Source organism: Anguilla rostrata, unplaced genomic scaffold, assembly GCF_018555375.3.
Source record: "Anguilla rostrata isolate EN2019 unplaced genomic scaffold, ASM1855537v3 scaf0188, whole genome shotgun sequence".
NCBI lineage: Eukaryota > Metazoa > Chordata > Actinopteri > Anguilliformes > Anguillidae > Anguilla > Anguilla rostrata.
Genome location: NW_026985743.1, coordinates 1 through 12,787, shown reverse-complemented (window position 1 = coordinate 12,787; position 12,787 = coordinate 1). Strand labels below are relative to the sequence as shown.

Below are 12,787 nucleotides of genomic sequence, written 5' to 3'. Positions count from 1 at the left end.
AACAGTAAGTTATTTCTAAAAAAAAAAAGATTGATAAATAATAGCGAGGACCTTTTTGTTTTGGTTTGTGTTTGCATGTTTACATGGTTTGCCTTTTTTTAATTTCTGTCTTCCATTTTTCCCCAATTTCATATAATTTTTATCAGACTTATCCTATCCTGAGTTTTTTTTAAAACCTATTTTATACGCAGCCACAGGGTGGCAGTGTTACCTTTCAGTTTATGAGTACAAAAGCAATAATGAAAGACATGGCAAAAATGATAAACAAAATGGCATTTCTTCATTTCTAAACTTTAATACTCAATGCATAAATAATATACTTTCACATAAATGGACTGCATTTATATAGCGCTTTTATCCAAAGCGCTTTACAATTTATGCCTCTCATTCACCAGAGCAGTTGGGGGTTAGGTGTCTTGCTCAGGGACACTTCGACATGCCCAGGGCGGGGATCGAACCAGCAACCCTCCGACTGCCAGACAACCGCTCTTACTTCCTGAGCTATATTCACAATATTTTAAACTCAAATGAATAACATTAAACATTAGTGTGCACCTGACATAACAATGAGTACAAAGTTAATGTCAGTGTGGCAAAGTAATACTGTTTCTGTTGTATGGTTAAACAATACTAACCATCAATTAATTTAACAGAGCATTCATAATTTTTATCAATTTGTAACTGAATAGAAATTTCCGTTTTGTGTGTTTGAGAGCGAGAGAGAGTGTGTGTGTGTGTGCATGTGCGTATGTGTGTTCGTGTGCACGCACTGTGTTTAATTTATAAAATGCATGATTTTCTATATATTTAGTGACATTGTAATAGGAGTCAAGGGGACTTACTTCTCTTGGATTGATTTTGACTTTTTCATGACATCAAGTGACATCATGAGTTATGTCACAGTTATATTAACAATATTAAAGATAAAAGGGGTAAAGTACACATATGCACTGTCATAACCAGAAATATATCCAGTGACATATTTCACTGAAGTAACACAAACCTTAGACTGGCTTCCATCAGAGAAACATTCATATTTCTGATCTGCCTAGATGTTGTTTCAAATTATACAGGATTGTGTCTGTCTATAATTTTATAATTTTTATCATTTTAATTTTAATTTTTGTGTAAGAATTCTTACCCTTTCTGCAGAGGGGTTTCATCCACCCAGAGCCAGTTACTCTTAAATTCTGAGCGACTCAGTCCAATCCAGGTATGGGATTTTGCTATGTTGGTGATGAACCGCTGAAAACAAGCACAGAATGACCCTCACTGCTCTCTCTGTGGATGTAGACACTGAGAGACAAACAGCCCTCACTGATACTTCCTCGATCTGAGAGATACTGAGCTACAGCATGAGCCACACCTCACTGATATATGCGATTCACTCATGGTGTTAATATTGAACACGTTAGATTGTAAGAACCAACACAAGATTACATTTGCAGTGGCTACTTATGAATGTATGTTACCAGTTTTATATCCATCCACTCACTCACCGTCTCATTCATTAATTCTTTCACGGAGCCTTACCTGTTCGTCTTCACTCTCTATAATCACCAGGTCAGCTCCCCTTTTAATACAGTCACTGCGACTGTCAAACCAATTCTTCTTCTCATTAGAGAAGTAGTAACACTTGGAAGAGAACTGCTCCCAGCCCTGTGGACAGGGTTCACACACTCTGCCTGTACAGGAGGAACAGGCAGCAGACTCTGAGAATTACATTTTCATATGTAATAGTGTAAATGTAAATTCTTTTCTGCAGATGAACAACAGAGTAGCACCACTCACTCTGTGAACTGGAGGGACAGTACTGCTCCAAAAAGGGGAGTTTCTTAAATACTGCATTGTACTTTCTCTGTTGCTGGACCTTCTCTTCATTCATGGTGCTGCAACTGCTTCTGAGCTCCTCCAGTGCTCTCTCCAACATTGAATAGTTCTCTGATTGATTTGTATTTCATAAACAAGGAGAAGGGCAATTCTTAGAAAATAATTATCAAAAATATGACCACTTATCAGGATGACACAGACCACTGTGCTAAATTGTGGAAACAGAAGCTCAAAGCCATAGGCTGACCTCATCATTTAAGTTTTTGAACTGTGAATGAAGAAATATAGGAAACTAGGGGGAAAAAAATTAAAAGTTGAGTGAAATTTAAATTTTTGTTGTTAAGTCAATGTATTAATTTGCAGTGTTAGAGAATTATGAACAATTTTTTTGTTTATTTGGGCTCTGTAAGAATATTGCAGTATATATTTAACAGTATATGTGAATGAATAAGTATCTATATACAGATTTTCATATGTAATAGTGTAAATGTAAATGCTTTTCTGCAGATGCACAACAGAGTAGCACCACTCACTCTGTGAACTGGAGGGCCAGTACTGCTCCAAAAAGGGGAGTTTCTTAAATATTTCATTGTACTTACTCTGTTGGTGGACCTTCTCTTTATTCATGGTGTTGCAACTGGTTCTGAGCTCCTCCAGTTCTCTCTCCAACATTGAATAGTTCTCTGATTGATTTGTATTTAATACACAAGGAGAAGGGCAATTCTTAGAAAAAAATTATCAAAAAATATGACCACTTATCAGGATGACACAGACCACTGTGCTAAATTGTGGAAACAGAAGCTCAAAGCCATAGGCTGACCTCATCATTTAAGTTTGTGAACTGTGAATGAAGAAATATAGGCATACTAGTAAGAAGCAGTGATAAGAAGCAGTGGCTGACATCCTGTGCTTTGGAGGAGACCACATCCTTCTCTGCACTCTTCCGAAACGATAACGAGGTTTCAGCAATAAGCGCTGAAGATGCATTCAAACTCGGAAAAAAGTGGGAAAGCACTTAAAAATACATAAATAAATATATAATAAAATAGAATAGTTATTGTCTATGTCAAAATAATTTTGTCTCTTTGACTTCAAAGAAGATGCATAAACATATCCCCAACTAACACTAAACATTTCAAGAACACTGGGGAGACTCAGCATAGATTCCTGTTTGGTTGTGAGATAACAGGACAAGAACATTCCTCAAGAAGTCTCATAACATAACATGTCCCATACAAACCTACTGGGAACATCCACTAATGGTTTTATTTGTCATTAAAAAGTACATGCCAACTCAAGATGCCATGCTTATTGTTTTCTAAAATAGTTAGTACACATCATTAAACCAAACTATTACCATTTTACAAGGCCAATCTATTGAGCCTGTAACTAGCTATACTTACGGTTCTTACTTGATGGTCAGCTCTCGTTTAACTATCATTCCAACATCTGGTTAAGAAACTCAAGTTGAAGTTGGGTTTTTACTTTAGAAATAAATCGAGTTTCTCTGTAAATGTACATTTGTCAAAACTACCTTATTGCCAGTTTGTGATTATGGTGATGTATATTACATGAACGCACATACCTATCGTCTTCACATAATAGACAAAGTGTATCATGGAGCTCTGAGATTTATCACAAGTAGAAGCCTCACTCATCATTGCTCACTGAACTCAGTGGTTGGTTGGCTCGCCCTATCCATGCATCGATTTGGCCACAGGTATGTTTTCATTTATAAGACAATTTTGGAAATTCTTCCCAGCTACGTTTCATGTTATTTGACCCTTACAGAGGGAGGTTCGGCTCACAGACCTGATTAATCAGTTATAAAAAGCAGAGAACTTAATGCAATTGGTCGCTACGACTGTTTTTGAACTTACTATGTGTTAATCTATATTTTATTACTGATTTTATGTAATTTATTTGTGTGGTTGGGTATCTAAGAGTGTGTGAAACAGGGCATTGCTGTAAAAGAACATACATGCTCAGTCAACTTACCCTGTATAAATAAAGCTTAAATAAATAAAATAATAAGAATATACAGCTGGCCGAGTCAGGCAGAGGAGTGAAGCTATGTATATATTGGGGTAAACAGCCACACTTTTGGGGGGAGAGTGTTAAAGTCAAGCTATGCTAACAGATACCAGCAGATTCATGGTTCAAATTAAGAAACATTCAGGTTTCTAAAATGGTTACTTGACATCAAGAAAGCTGTTCGCTTAACAGTTTAAAATAGATATGACAACTGAGTCAATGGAAAATTAAGACCAACAGTCACAGACAACCGGAAAGAATGAGATATAAACAGCCTTTGGCTTTTTAAAAAAATTGTGAATATTTGTATCTTCAATTGGTTAATATCAACAGCGATGCTCAACATTTGTGATTGTGCATACTCTGGCCCAGTACCATACAAGTCATGAAAAAGATTTATCTCCTGGGGATAGCAACATCAACCCCCAGGTAAAACCACAGCCAATTTTCTGCAACTTACATGCCCACCCAATGTCCATGCTTTCAGATGAGTGTCACCATTTTCATAATGAGCATGCTTGCATAAGGATCTTTAATATCGCATATTCCATACATTTACAATTAAGTTACTTTATCTAATCCTAATTAATCCATAAGCCTACTTCTATTTTAAAACATCAAATAAGCATGATCCTAACTGGTATGCGCCATAATTCTGGGTCAAATAACAAGAAAGGTAGCTGGGGAGAATTCCCAAAATTGTCTTATAAATGAAAACATACCTGTGGCTAAGTCAATGCATAAATATGGTGATACAAAATGGGTAGACTGCCACACGTAACCTAGTTATCTAGAGCTCCACACAAACTACCCAAGAATAAAACCCTGCTTAACCCCTGTACACAAACAAGCGTTTTCTAATGGTCTCTTGACATTTATATGTAATAAAAATATATTCTAACATAAAAATTGTCTACTCCAGCATTAACCTCCCTTTGCATCTTACAATGATGCACATTGCAATAATTGCTGTGTTCTAATATTTCTCCAAATTAAATGTGCATACGATAACACAAGAGGTCTTCTGGCAAGAGTGAGCTGATAGGTACGATCTGAGAGCTGGGAGTTGGGATGAGAGAGCTACGAGGTGGGAGCACTGAGCTCACTCAAGCTCCAAGGTGCGAGGTGCGAGCTTGGATCAGCAAACTGGGAGCTGGGAGCTGGGAGCTGGGCTCTAGGTGCAAGCTCGGAGCTACGAGCTCGCTGCTCACAGTTGAGGATTGAACTTTAATGCAATAATTTTCTTATTCTATTTTGTTTTCCCTTCGTGCTACTGATGTAATAAACAATAGATTCCCCAAGCTCATTTAAAAGCGACAATGACCTCTTGATTATGCTGCTCTTTAATACAGTGTGCAGGTGTTCTTACCTGTGTGCTGAGCTCCTGGGCTGTTGAGTGAGGTCTGGCCCAGTGTGCTGTACACATCTTGGTATGGAGAGGCCAGGTCAGTGTATATACCCTCTGAATCTTTGGAGACTGTAGATGCTGCCATTTCTGACAACTGCTGCTAGTGCTCCGTCCAGTATTGCTTTTTATATATTTTGTGTCACTGTGGTCTGTGGTACTTGAGCAGAAAATAAACTCGCATTGAGAGATCAGGAAGCTGATCAGGGCTCGACATTAACACCCAACACCCCCAAAAGCCATCTGAAATGAAATACTACATGATACTACGACTCCCATGAGTGATGGGTGCACACTGTGTGCTCATCCCATTGGCCATCTACTTCACCCCTCTCTTGCTTGCTCAGTTCGATAAGGTGAACTCAACCAAAATAAAACAGCCACACACAGCACTGCATATCCAAATGTGTGTAGGCTATACCTGTACTCACTGCAGCTTCAAAGTGTTTGTTTAATGACACTCCACCCCAGCAGAGAGCGATTCAAGTTCTCCAGTTCTGATCGGGAAACGAAGAGCTGACAATAATTGCAGCATCAAACACAGAAAACAGCAATGGTTCAGTAAAGGAGCATGAATTTTATGCAAATGAAAAAAATGCAAAAGGTAGAAAAAAGAAAATATAGTTCTAAAGAGAATGTGATTACAGCTGGTCTATTTATTATTTTTACACAGGTTCATAGTCACAATATAAGAGCACTAATTAAAATTTTCCAGTTTTTCAAATTTTCGAATACACTCATGAGACATGATGAAATCACACTTAAATTTGAACAATCTTTTCTGAGATTGATTTCCATCTTGTTGATCCCGCGATAACACAATTAAAATGCCTTTCTCCTGCTCCAGATGTGACACATGATATAGCATAGAAAGCTGTGCTACAGATCCAGGGCCAGGATTGAGTAGCAGCTTAGCATGTACAAGAAACCGAAGTACCGGCTTTGTGATCACCAATAAACAACAAATAAAACAGCATCATCAGAACGACAGCGTATTTCTTAGAAAACAGTAAGTTTATTTCTAAAAATAAAAAAAGATGTGATCAAATAATAGCGAGGACCTTCTTTGCTTTGGTTTGTGTTTGCATGTTTACATGGTTTGCACTCTTCTTTAATTTCTGTCTTCCATTGATTCACGTTTCATATTAATTTTTTATCACACTTTTTTTAAACCTATTTTATACACAGCCACAGGGTGGCAGTGTTACCTTTCAGTTTATGAGTACAAAAGCAATAATGAAAGAAATGGCAAAATTATAAACAAAATTGCATTTCCTCCTTTCTAAACTTAAACACTACATGCATAAATAATATACATTCACTGAGAGCTCTTTCTATCAGCAGATAATTCCACAAAATGAACACATTAGATATCAACTTTTGTAGAAAAGTGACAGCTGTTCTCAATTTCAGTGTAAATGTACAGTATCACAACCGCAGAATGAGGACCATTATAAATATATGGTTTCATATACTTACAGTATGTCCATAGAATCAGTCATGTAATAGCTTAAATCTACTCTGCATGTACTGTTATATTACATTACATTACATTACAGGCATTTAGCAGACGCTCTTATCCAGAGCGACTTACACAACTTTTACTTAGCACTTTACATTGTATCCATTTATACAGCTGGATATATACTGAAGCAATGCAGGTTAAGTACCTTGCTCAAGGGTACAACGGCAGTGTCCTTACCCGGGATTCGAACCTACGACCTTTCGGTTACAAGCGCAGTTCCTTACACACTGTGCCACACTCCGTCCTACTATATCAATGCATTTAATAAAGCCTAGTCTCACAGACACATTTCTAGTTAACATAGCAGTGCAGTATGTATATTCCATATATTCCCAACAGAAACAGTAACCTTGTGGTCAGTTTATTGGTCCTATGTTTGACTGTCAAACCTGCCATGTTCAACTGCCTCTCACAAGGTAAAATAACCAAAAACATACAATGAAAAAAATGGTTTAGGGGAGCAGAGCATTCATTTCACAGATCCATTGCTCGTCATAATAACAGTAATAAGCATCCCATGCATTATTCTTAGTGGCAATGAAGGCACAATCAAACCCACTTCGGTCAGCTGGATCTCCATTCCCCCAGAATCTGAAAAGAAAGCAAAGACTGAGACACAGAAGCTCTACTTCTCTTCAGTTTTCTACAGAGATACAGTGACTCCTTCTCATTCTCTGTCTATTGCCGTCAGTGATAAGGAGAGTTCAGACAGCGTAATTATATATCTTGTTGGAAGATAATTCTGAATTAACTGTACTCATTAAATCAACCTCATCATACAAACAGAACAATATTAAAGATAAAAAGGGTAAAGTACACATATGCACTATCATAGCCAGAAATATATCCAGTGACATATTTCACTGCAGTAACACAAACCTTAGACTGGCTTCCATCAGAGAAACATTCATATTTCTGATCTGCCTAGATGTTGTTTCAAATTATACAGGATTGTGTCTGTCTATAATTTAATAAATTTTATCATTTTAATTTAAATTTTTGTGCAAGAATTCTTACCCTTTCTGCAGAGGGGTTCCATCCACCCAGAGCCAGTTACCCTTAAATTCTGAGCGACTCAGTCCAATCCAGGTATTGTATTTTGCTATGTTGGTGATGAACCGCTGAAAACAGACACAGAATGACCCTCACTGCTCTCTCTGTGGATGTAGACACTGAAAGACAAACAGCCCATACTGACACTTTCTGGATCTGAGAGATACTGAGCTACAGCATGAGCCACACCCCACTGATATATGTGATTCACTCATAGGGTTAATATTGAACACGTTAGATTGTAAGAACTGCTCCCAGCCCTGTGGACAGGGTTCACACACTCTGCCTGTACAGGAGGAACAGGCAGCAGACTCTGAGAATTACCTTTCATTTGTAATAGTGTAAACATAAATGCTATTCTGCAGATGGACAACAGAGTAGCACTACTCACTCTGTGAACTGGAGGGACAGTACTGCTCCAAAAAGGGGAGTTTCTTAAATATTTCATTGTACTTACCCTGTTGTTGGACCTTCATGGTGTTGCAACTGGTTCTGAGCTTCTCCAGGTCTCTCTCCAACATTGAATAGTTCTCTGATTGAATTGTATTTAATACACAAGGAGAAGGGCAATTCTTAGAAAAAAATTATAAAAAATATGACCACTTATCAGGATGACACAGACCACTGTGCTAAATTGTGGAAACAGAAGCTCAAAGCCATAGGCTGACCTCATCATTTAAGTTTGTGAACTGTGAATGAAGAAATATAGGCATACTAGGGGAAAAAAATGTAAAAGTTGAGTGAGATTTAAATTTGTGTTGTTAAATCAATGTATTAATTTACACAGTGTTAGAGAATTATGAACAATTTTTTTGTTTATTTGGGCTCTGTAAGAATATTGCAGTATATATTTAACAGTATATGTGAATGAATAAATATCTATATACAGATGGGTGACAAATTATATTTTAATTTTTTTTAAATATATACATTTTTTATGTAAATTATAGAATCAACACTACAATAAAGATCAATCATGCAACAACAAAAAATGCATTTCAGGATGAAGTGTTTGCTTCTCGTCCAAATTAAATGTGTCTCAATTACATTGTCAAACTGTGTTTTGCTAAGCATGTTGAGTGGTATTTGAAAAAAATAATGACCAAAAGTGATCAAGGCATCAACATCACATATTAGCTGTTATGTCGCAACTTATTTATTACTTATAAACATTTATTTTTTCTTAAAATAGAATGCTCATCAACAGCTGGGTGAAAATAGAGGGGATTAGCCAAAAGCAATATCCTGCATATGTGAACCTCACTATATGATATTCATTTGTAAAATGACAGAACAGATTTGTTTTTTACTTTAAAATGACAGTTTACTAGGATCACAGGAGGAACAGGCAGCAGACTCTGAAAATTACCTTTCATTTGTAATAGTGTAAATGTAAATGCTTTTCTGCAGATGGACAACAGAGTAGCACCACTCACTCTGTGAACTGGAGGGACAGTACTGCTCCAAAAAGGCGAGTTTCTTAAATATTTCATTGTACTTACCCTGTTGTTGGACCTTCATGGTGTTGCAACTGGTTCTGAGCTTTTCCAGGTCTCTCTCCAACATTGAATAGTTCTCTGAATGATTTGTATTTAATACACAAGGAGAAGGGCAATTCTTAGAAAAACATTATCACAACATATGACCACTTATCAGGATGACACAGACCACTGTGCTAAATTTGTTGTAGTCTGTAATTCCCGGTCACTTGTCTCCCCAGTACTGTCTCTGTGTCTGTGTTCCCTGAGCTGCTTCACTCCCCTGTACTTGTGTGATTTCACTATTCGGGTGGTTCCGGGTTTTCGTGGTTTCCCCCCCTTCCTTCCAGTCTCGTTTTTACTTGCTTCCTACTTATTTCTAGTTTTACTAATTTCTACTAATCCTTACTAATTTATAGATTGTAAAGTACTAACCTCATTAATATACTAACATGTGAATATTACTAATGGACTAACACACACTAGTTTTGGGTTTTTGATAGTTTAGATCACTATACTAATACATTAACCAGTCTCCCCTTTTCCATGCTGCGCTGTAGCTCCGCCCCTTTTCTTTCTAGCCTGCTCTAACGCTGAGTTCTGCAATTGCCTGCACCTGTCTCTTGCTCTGACTGCACCTCTCTCTCTCTGCACACGTTTGTACCTGCTCAACCCAGGCCGTCTATTATCATTGTGGTCTATGTGATTCCAGTCCGCGTTTTGTCAGTCCCCTGTCATTTAATTAGTTTTCCTAATGTTCTTCACCTGGATGTTGTTTGTTACTCCTCCCTCACTCACTTAACCCCTCCTTGATTGTTATCTTCCCCAGTGTATAAATGTCAGTCTTTTCCACCTGTTCAGTGTCAGGACGTTGATAGAATTCATTGTGCCGATTGTTAGTAAGCCTTTGTCTATCGAGATTCCTGCAACACCCCTTTGTACGACTTTGAGTATACCTGCCCCTTTTGGTTTTGTTTGCTTCTGGTTTGACCTTTGCTTTGCCTTGACTTCTCTTTTGCCTGTCCCTTTGTACCTTCGCCATTCTGATCTCCTGGTTTTTGATTTTTTGCCTGTTTTTTCTCTATTCTTTTGGAAACTCGATTCGGCACCGTCCTCTCTCTGATTACCTGGCTTCGAACCTCGGACTGAATAAAGACAACGTTTTTTGGATTTCCCAGGTCTGCATGTGGGTCCTTACACAGAACATCACAAAATTGTGGAAACAGAAGCTCAAAGCCATAGGCTGACCTCATTTAAGTTTGTGAACTGTGAATGAAGAAATATAGGCATACTAGTAAAAAAAATGTTTAAAGTTGAGTAATATTTAAATTTGTGTTGTTAAAATCAATGTATTAATTTACACAGTGTTAGAGGAATTATGAACAATTCTTTTGTTTATTTGGGCTCTGTAAGAATATTGCAGTATATATTTAACAGTATATGTGAATGAATAAATATCTATATACAGATTTTCATATGTAATAGTGTAAATGTAAATGCTTTTCTGCAGATGCACAACAGAGTAGCACCACTCACTCTGTGAACTGGAGGGCCAGTACTGCTCCAAAAAGGGGAGTTTCTTAAATATTTCATTGTACTTACTCTGTTGGTGGACCTTCTCTTTATTCGTGGTGCTGCAATTGCTTCTGAGCTTTTCCAGGTCTCTCTCCAACATTGAATAGTTCCCTGATTGACTGGTATCTAATACACAAAGGGAAATGCATTCTTTAGGAAATAAAAGTATTGATTAAGGACATTTACCGAAATTCACCACAGTTCAGTATGATACAGACCACTGTACTAATCTTTGGAAACAAAAGCTCAAAGCCACATCATTTTTTAGGTTTGTGGCCTGTGAATGAAGAAATTTAGGCAAACAATGAAAAAAGTATTTTAAAAAGTTGAGTGAAATTTTAATTGTGTTGTAAAATCAATGTATTACTTTTATTACTTTACACAATGTTGGAGAATTATGAATAACCATTGTTTATTTGGGCTCTGTAAGACTATTGTTGTGTGTATACTATTTTAGTATATATGTGAATGAAAAAAAATTATATATATATATATATATATATGCATACAGATGGGTGACAAGTTACATAAATTATATAATTTTATAAATATATAAATTTATTTATATACAGTATATATATAACAAAAAATATGCAAAAAGTGCATTTCATGAGGAAGTCTTTGCTTCTCGTCCAAATTAAAAATGTCTCAATTACATTGTCAAACTGTGTTTTGGTAAGAATGTTGAATGGTTTTTGAAAAAAATAATGACCAGCAATGATCAAGGCATCAACATCACATATTAGCTCTTATGTAGTAACTTATTATTTGGCCAGAAGCAATACCCTGAATCCCACTATATGATATTAATTTGTAAAATGGCAAAACCGATCCGTTTTTTACTTTTAAATGACAGTAAAGAGACACAGACAGTTACTCACAGAGGACACACAGGACTAATGTGGCAGCCAATAAGAGAGCACACAGCAGCCCCAGACACACTGCAGCCCGTCTGTAGGGATGTGAGCTTTGCCCACTGCGCCCTGTGGTCAAGAAAACAGACCAGTTAAGCAGAATGTCAATTTGATGTATTATATTGATCTTGTTGCTAGTTTTCTTTTTTTTCAATCCAAACATAATGCAGTAAATTAAAGCTTTACAACAGCAAATAAAAATCCACTACTGCAAACTCTGTAAACTGCAAACGAACTACCAAATACAGGAGGCCTGCACTCATAACTGAATATAAGAGTGTGGGCCTACTCCATTTCTATCTCAATTTTATGTGACTATATGTGGTGAAAAAACTATCACCTCTTCAGAAGAAAAGCAAGTGTGTGGGATGTAAGCCTCTGCCCATTGGGGGTCAGATAAGGTTCTGTTCTAATGTATTGTTTCTGTGTGTGTGTGTGGGTGTGTTTGTGCTGTCTCACCATTGTCATCAAAAGTTAACATTTCCTGTTGAATGATGCATCACACACTAAAGGGCGTGTGTTCCTGTTAACACTAACACATTAAAACAATTGCTGTGTTACATCTAGACCTACACTTTCAAATGGCATGGAAGACAGCATTAAAATGGATGGGATAGACACATCGAGAGGGGAAGAGAGAAGGAGGAAGATGAAAAATAGTGGAACTAGAGGAAGTGCTTGTGGAAGGAGAGGAAGGAGAAAACTTGAAATTTTGTTTTGGTGTCACATCAGTTTCACAAAGCTGTACTTATTATACTTTCAAAATAGAATAGAGTACGGGGCTCCTGTGTGGCTCATTCTGTTAAGGAACTGTGACTGACAGCCCTGCAGGGAGATGCACAACTGACATCACTCAAAGAAAAGAATGTTTGAGACAGAATCTAATCGCACACTAGGGCTGGTCAATCTGGCACCTGTGGTCCAACTGTTGAGCTGCACATAAAGTGTCTTCCTCCAACTCCCCTCTGCTAGG

The 12,787-nt window shown here is 37.2% G+C and overlaps 1 protein-coding gene and 2 long non-coding RNA genes across 3 annotated transcripts; all 3 read right to left on the bottom strand.

Annotated features, from left to right (window-relative positions):
- Positions 1-952: 952 nt before the first annotated feature.
- LOC135246329 (CD209 antigen-like) lies at positions 953-12,781 on the bottom strand. The gene is made up of 9 exons (XM_064319827.1): positions 12,729-12,781; positions 11,782-11,883; positions 10,928-11,026; positions 9,350-9,424; positions 8,305-8,379; positions 2,430-2,513; positions 1,792-1,941; positions 1,534-1,712; positions 953-1,245 (listed from the first exon to the last, which is right to left on the bottom strand). Exons 3-9 carry the CDS (start codon positions 10,998-11,000, stop codon positions 1,138-1,140), a joined length of 744 nt encoding a protein of 247 aa, XP_064175897.1. The 5' UTR covers positions 11,001-11,026; positions 11,782-11,883; positions 12,729-12,781; the 3' UTR covers positions 953-1,137.
- LOC135246331 (uncharacterized) lies at positions 5,234-6,802 on the bottom strand. The gene is made up of 2 exons (XR_010327621.1): positions 5,691-6,802; positions 5,234-5,429 (listed from the first exon to the last, which is right to left on the bottom strand). It is a non-coding gene; the product is annotated as an uncharacterized LOC135246331 (long non-coding RNA).
- LOC135246330 (uncharacterized) lies at positions 7,037-8,090 on the bottom strand. The gene is made up of 2 exons (XR_010327620.1): positions 7,812-8,090; positions 7,037-7,385 (listed from the first exon to the last, which is right to left on the bottom strand). It is a non-coding gene; the product is annotated as an uncharacterized LOC135246330 (long non-coding RNA).
- Positions 12,782-12,787: the final 6 nt, after the last annotated feature.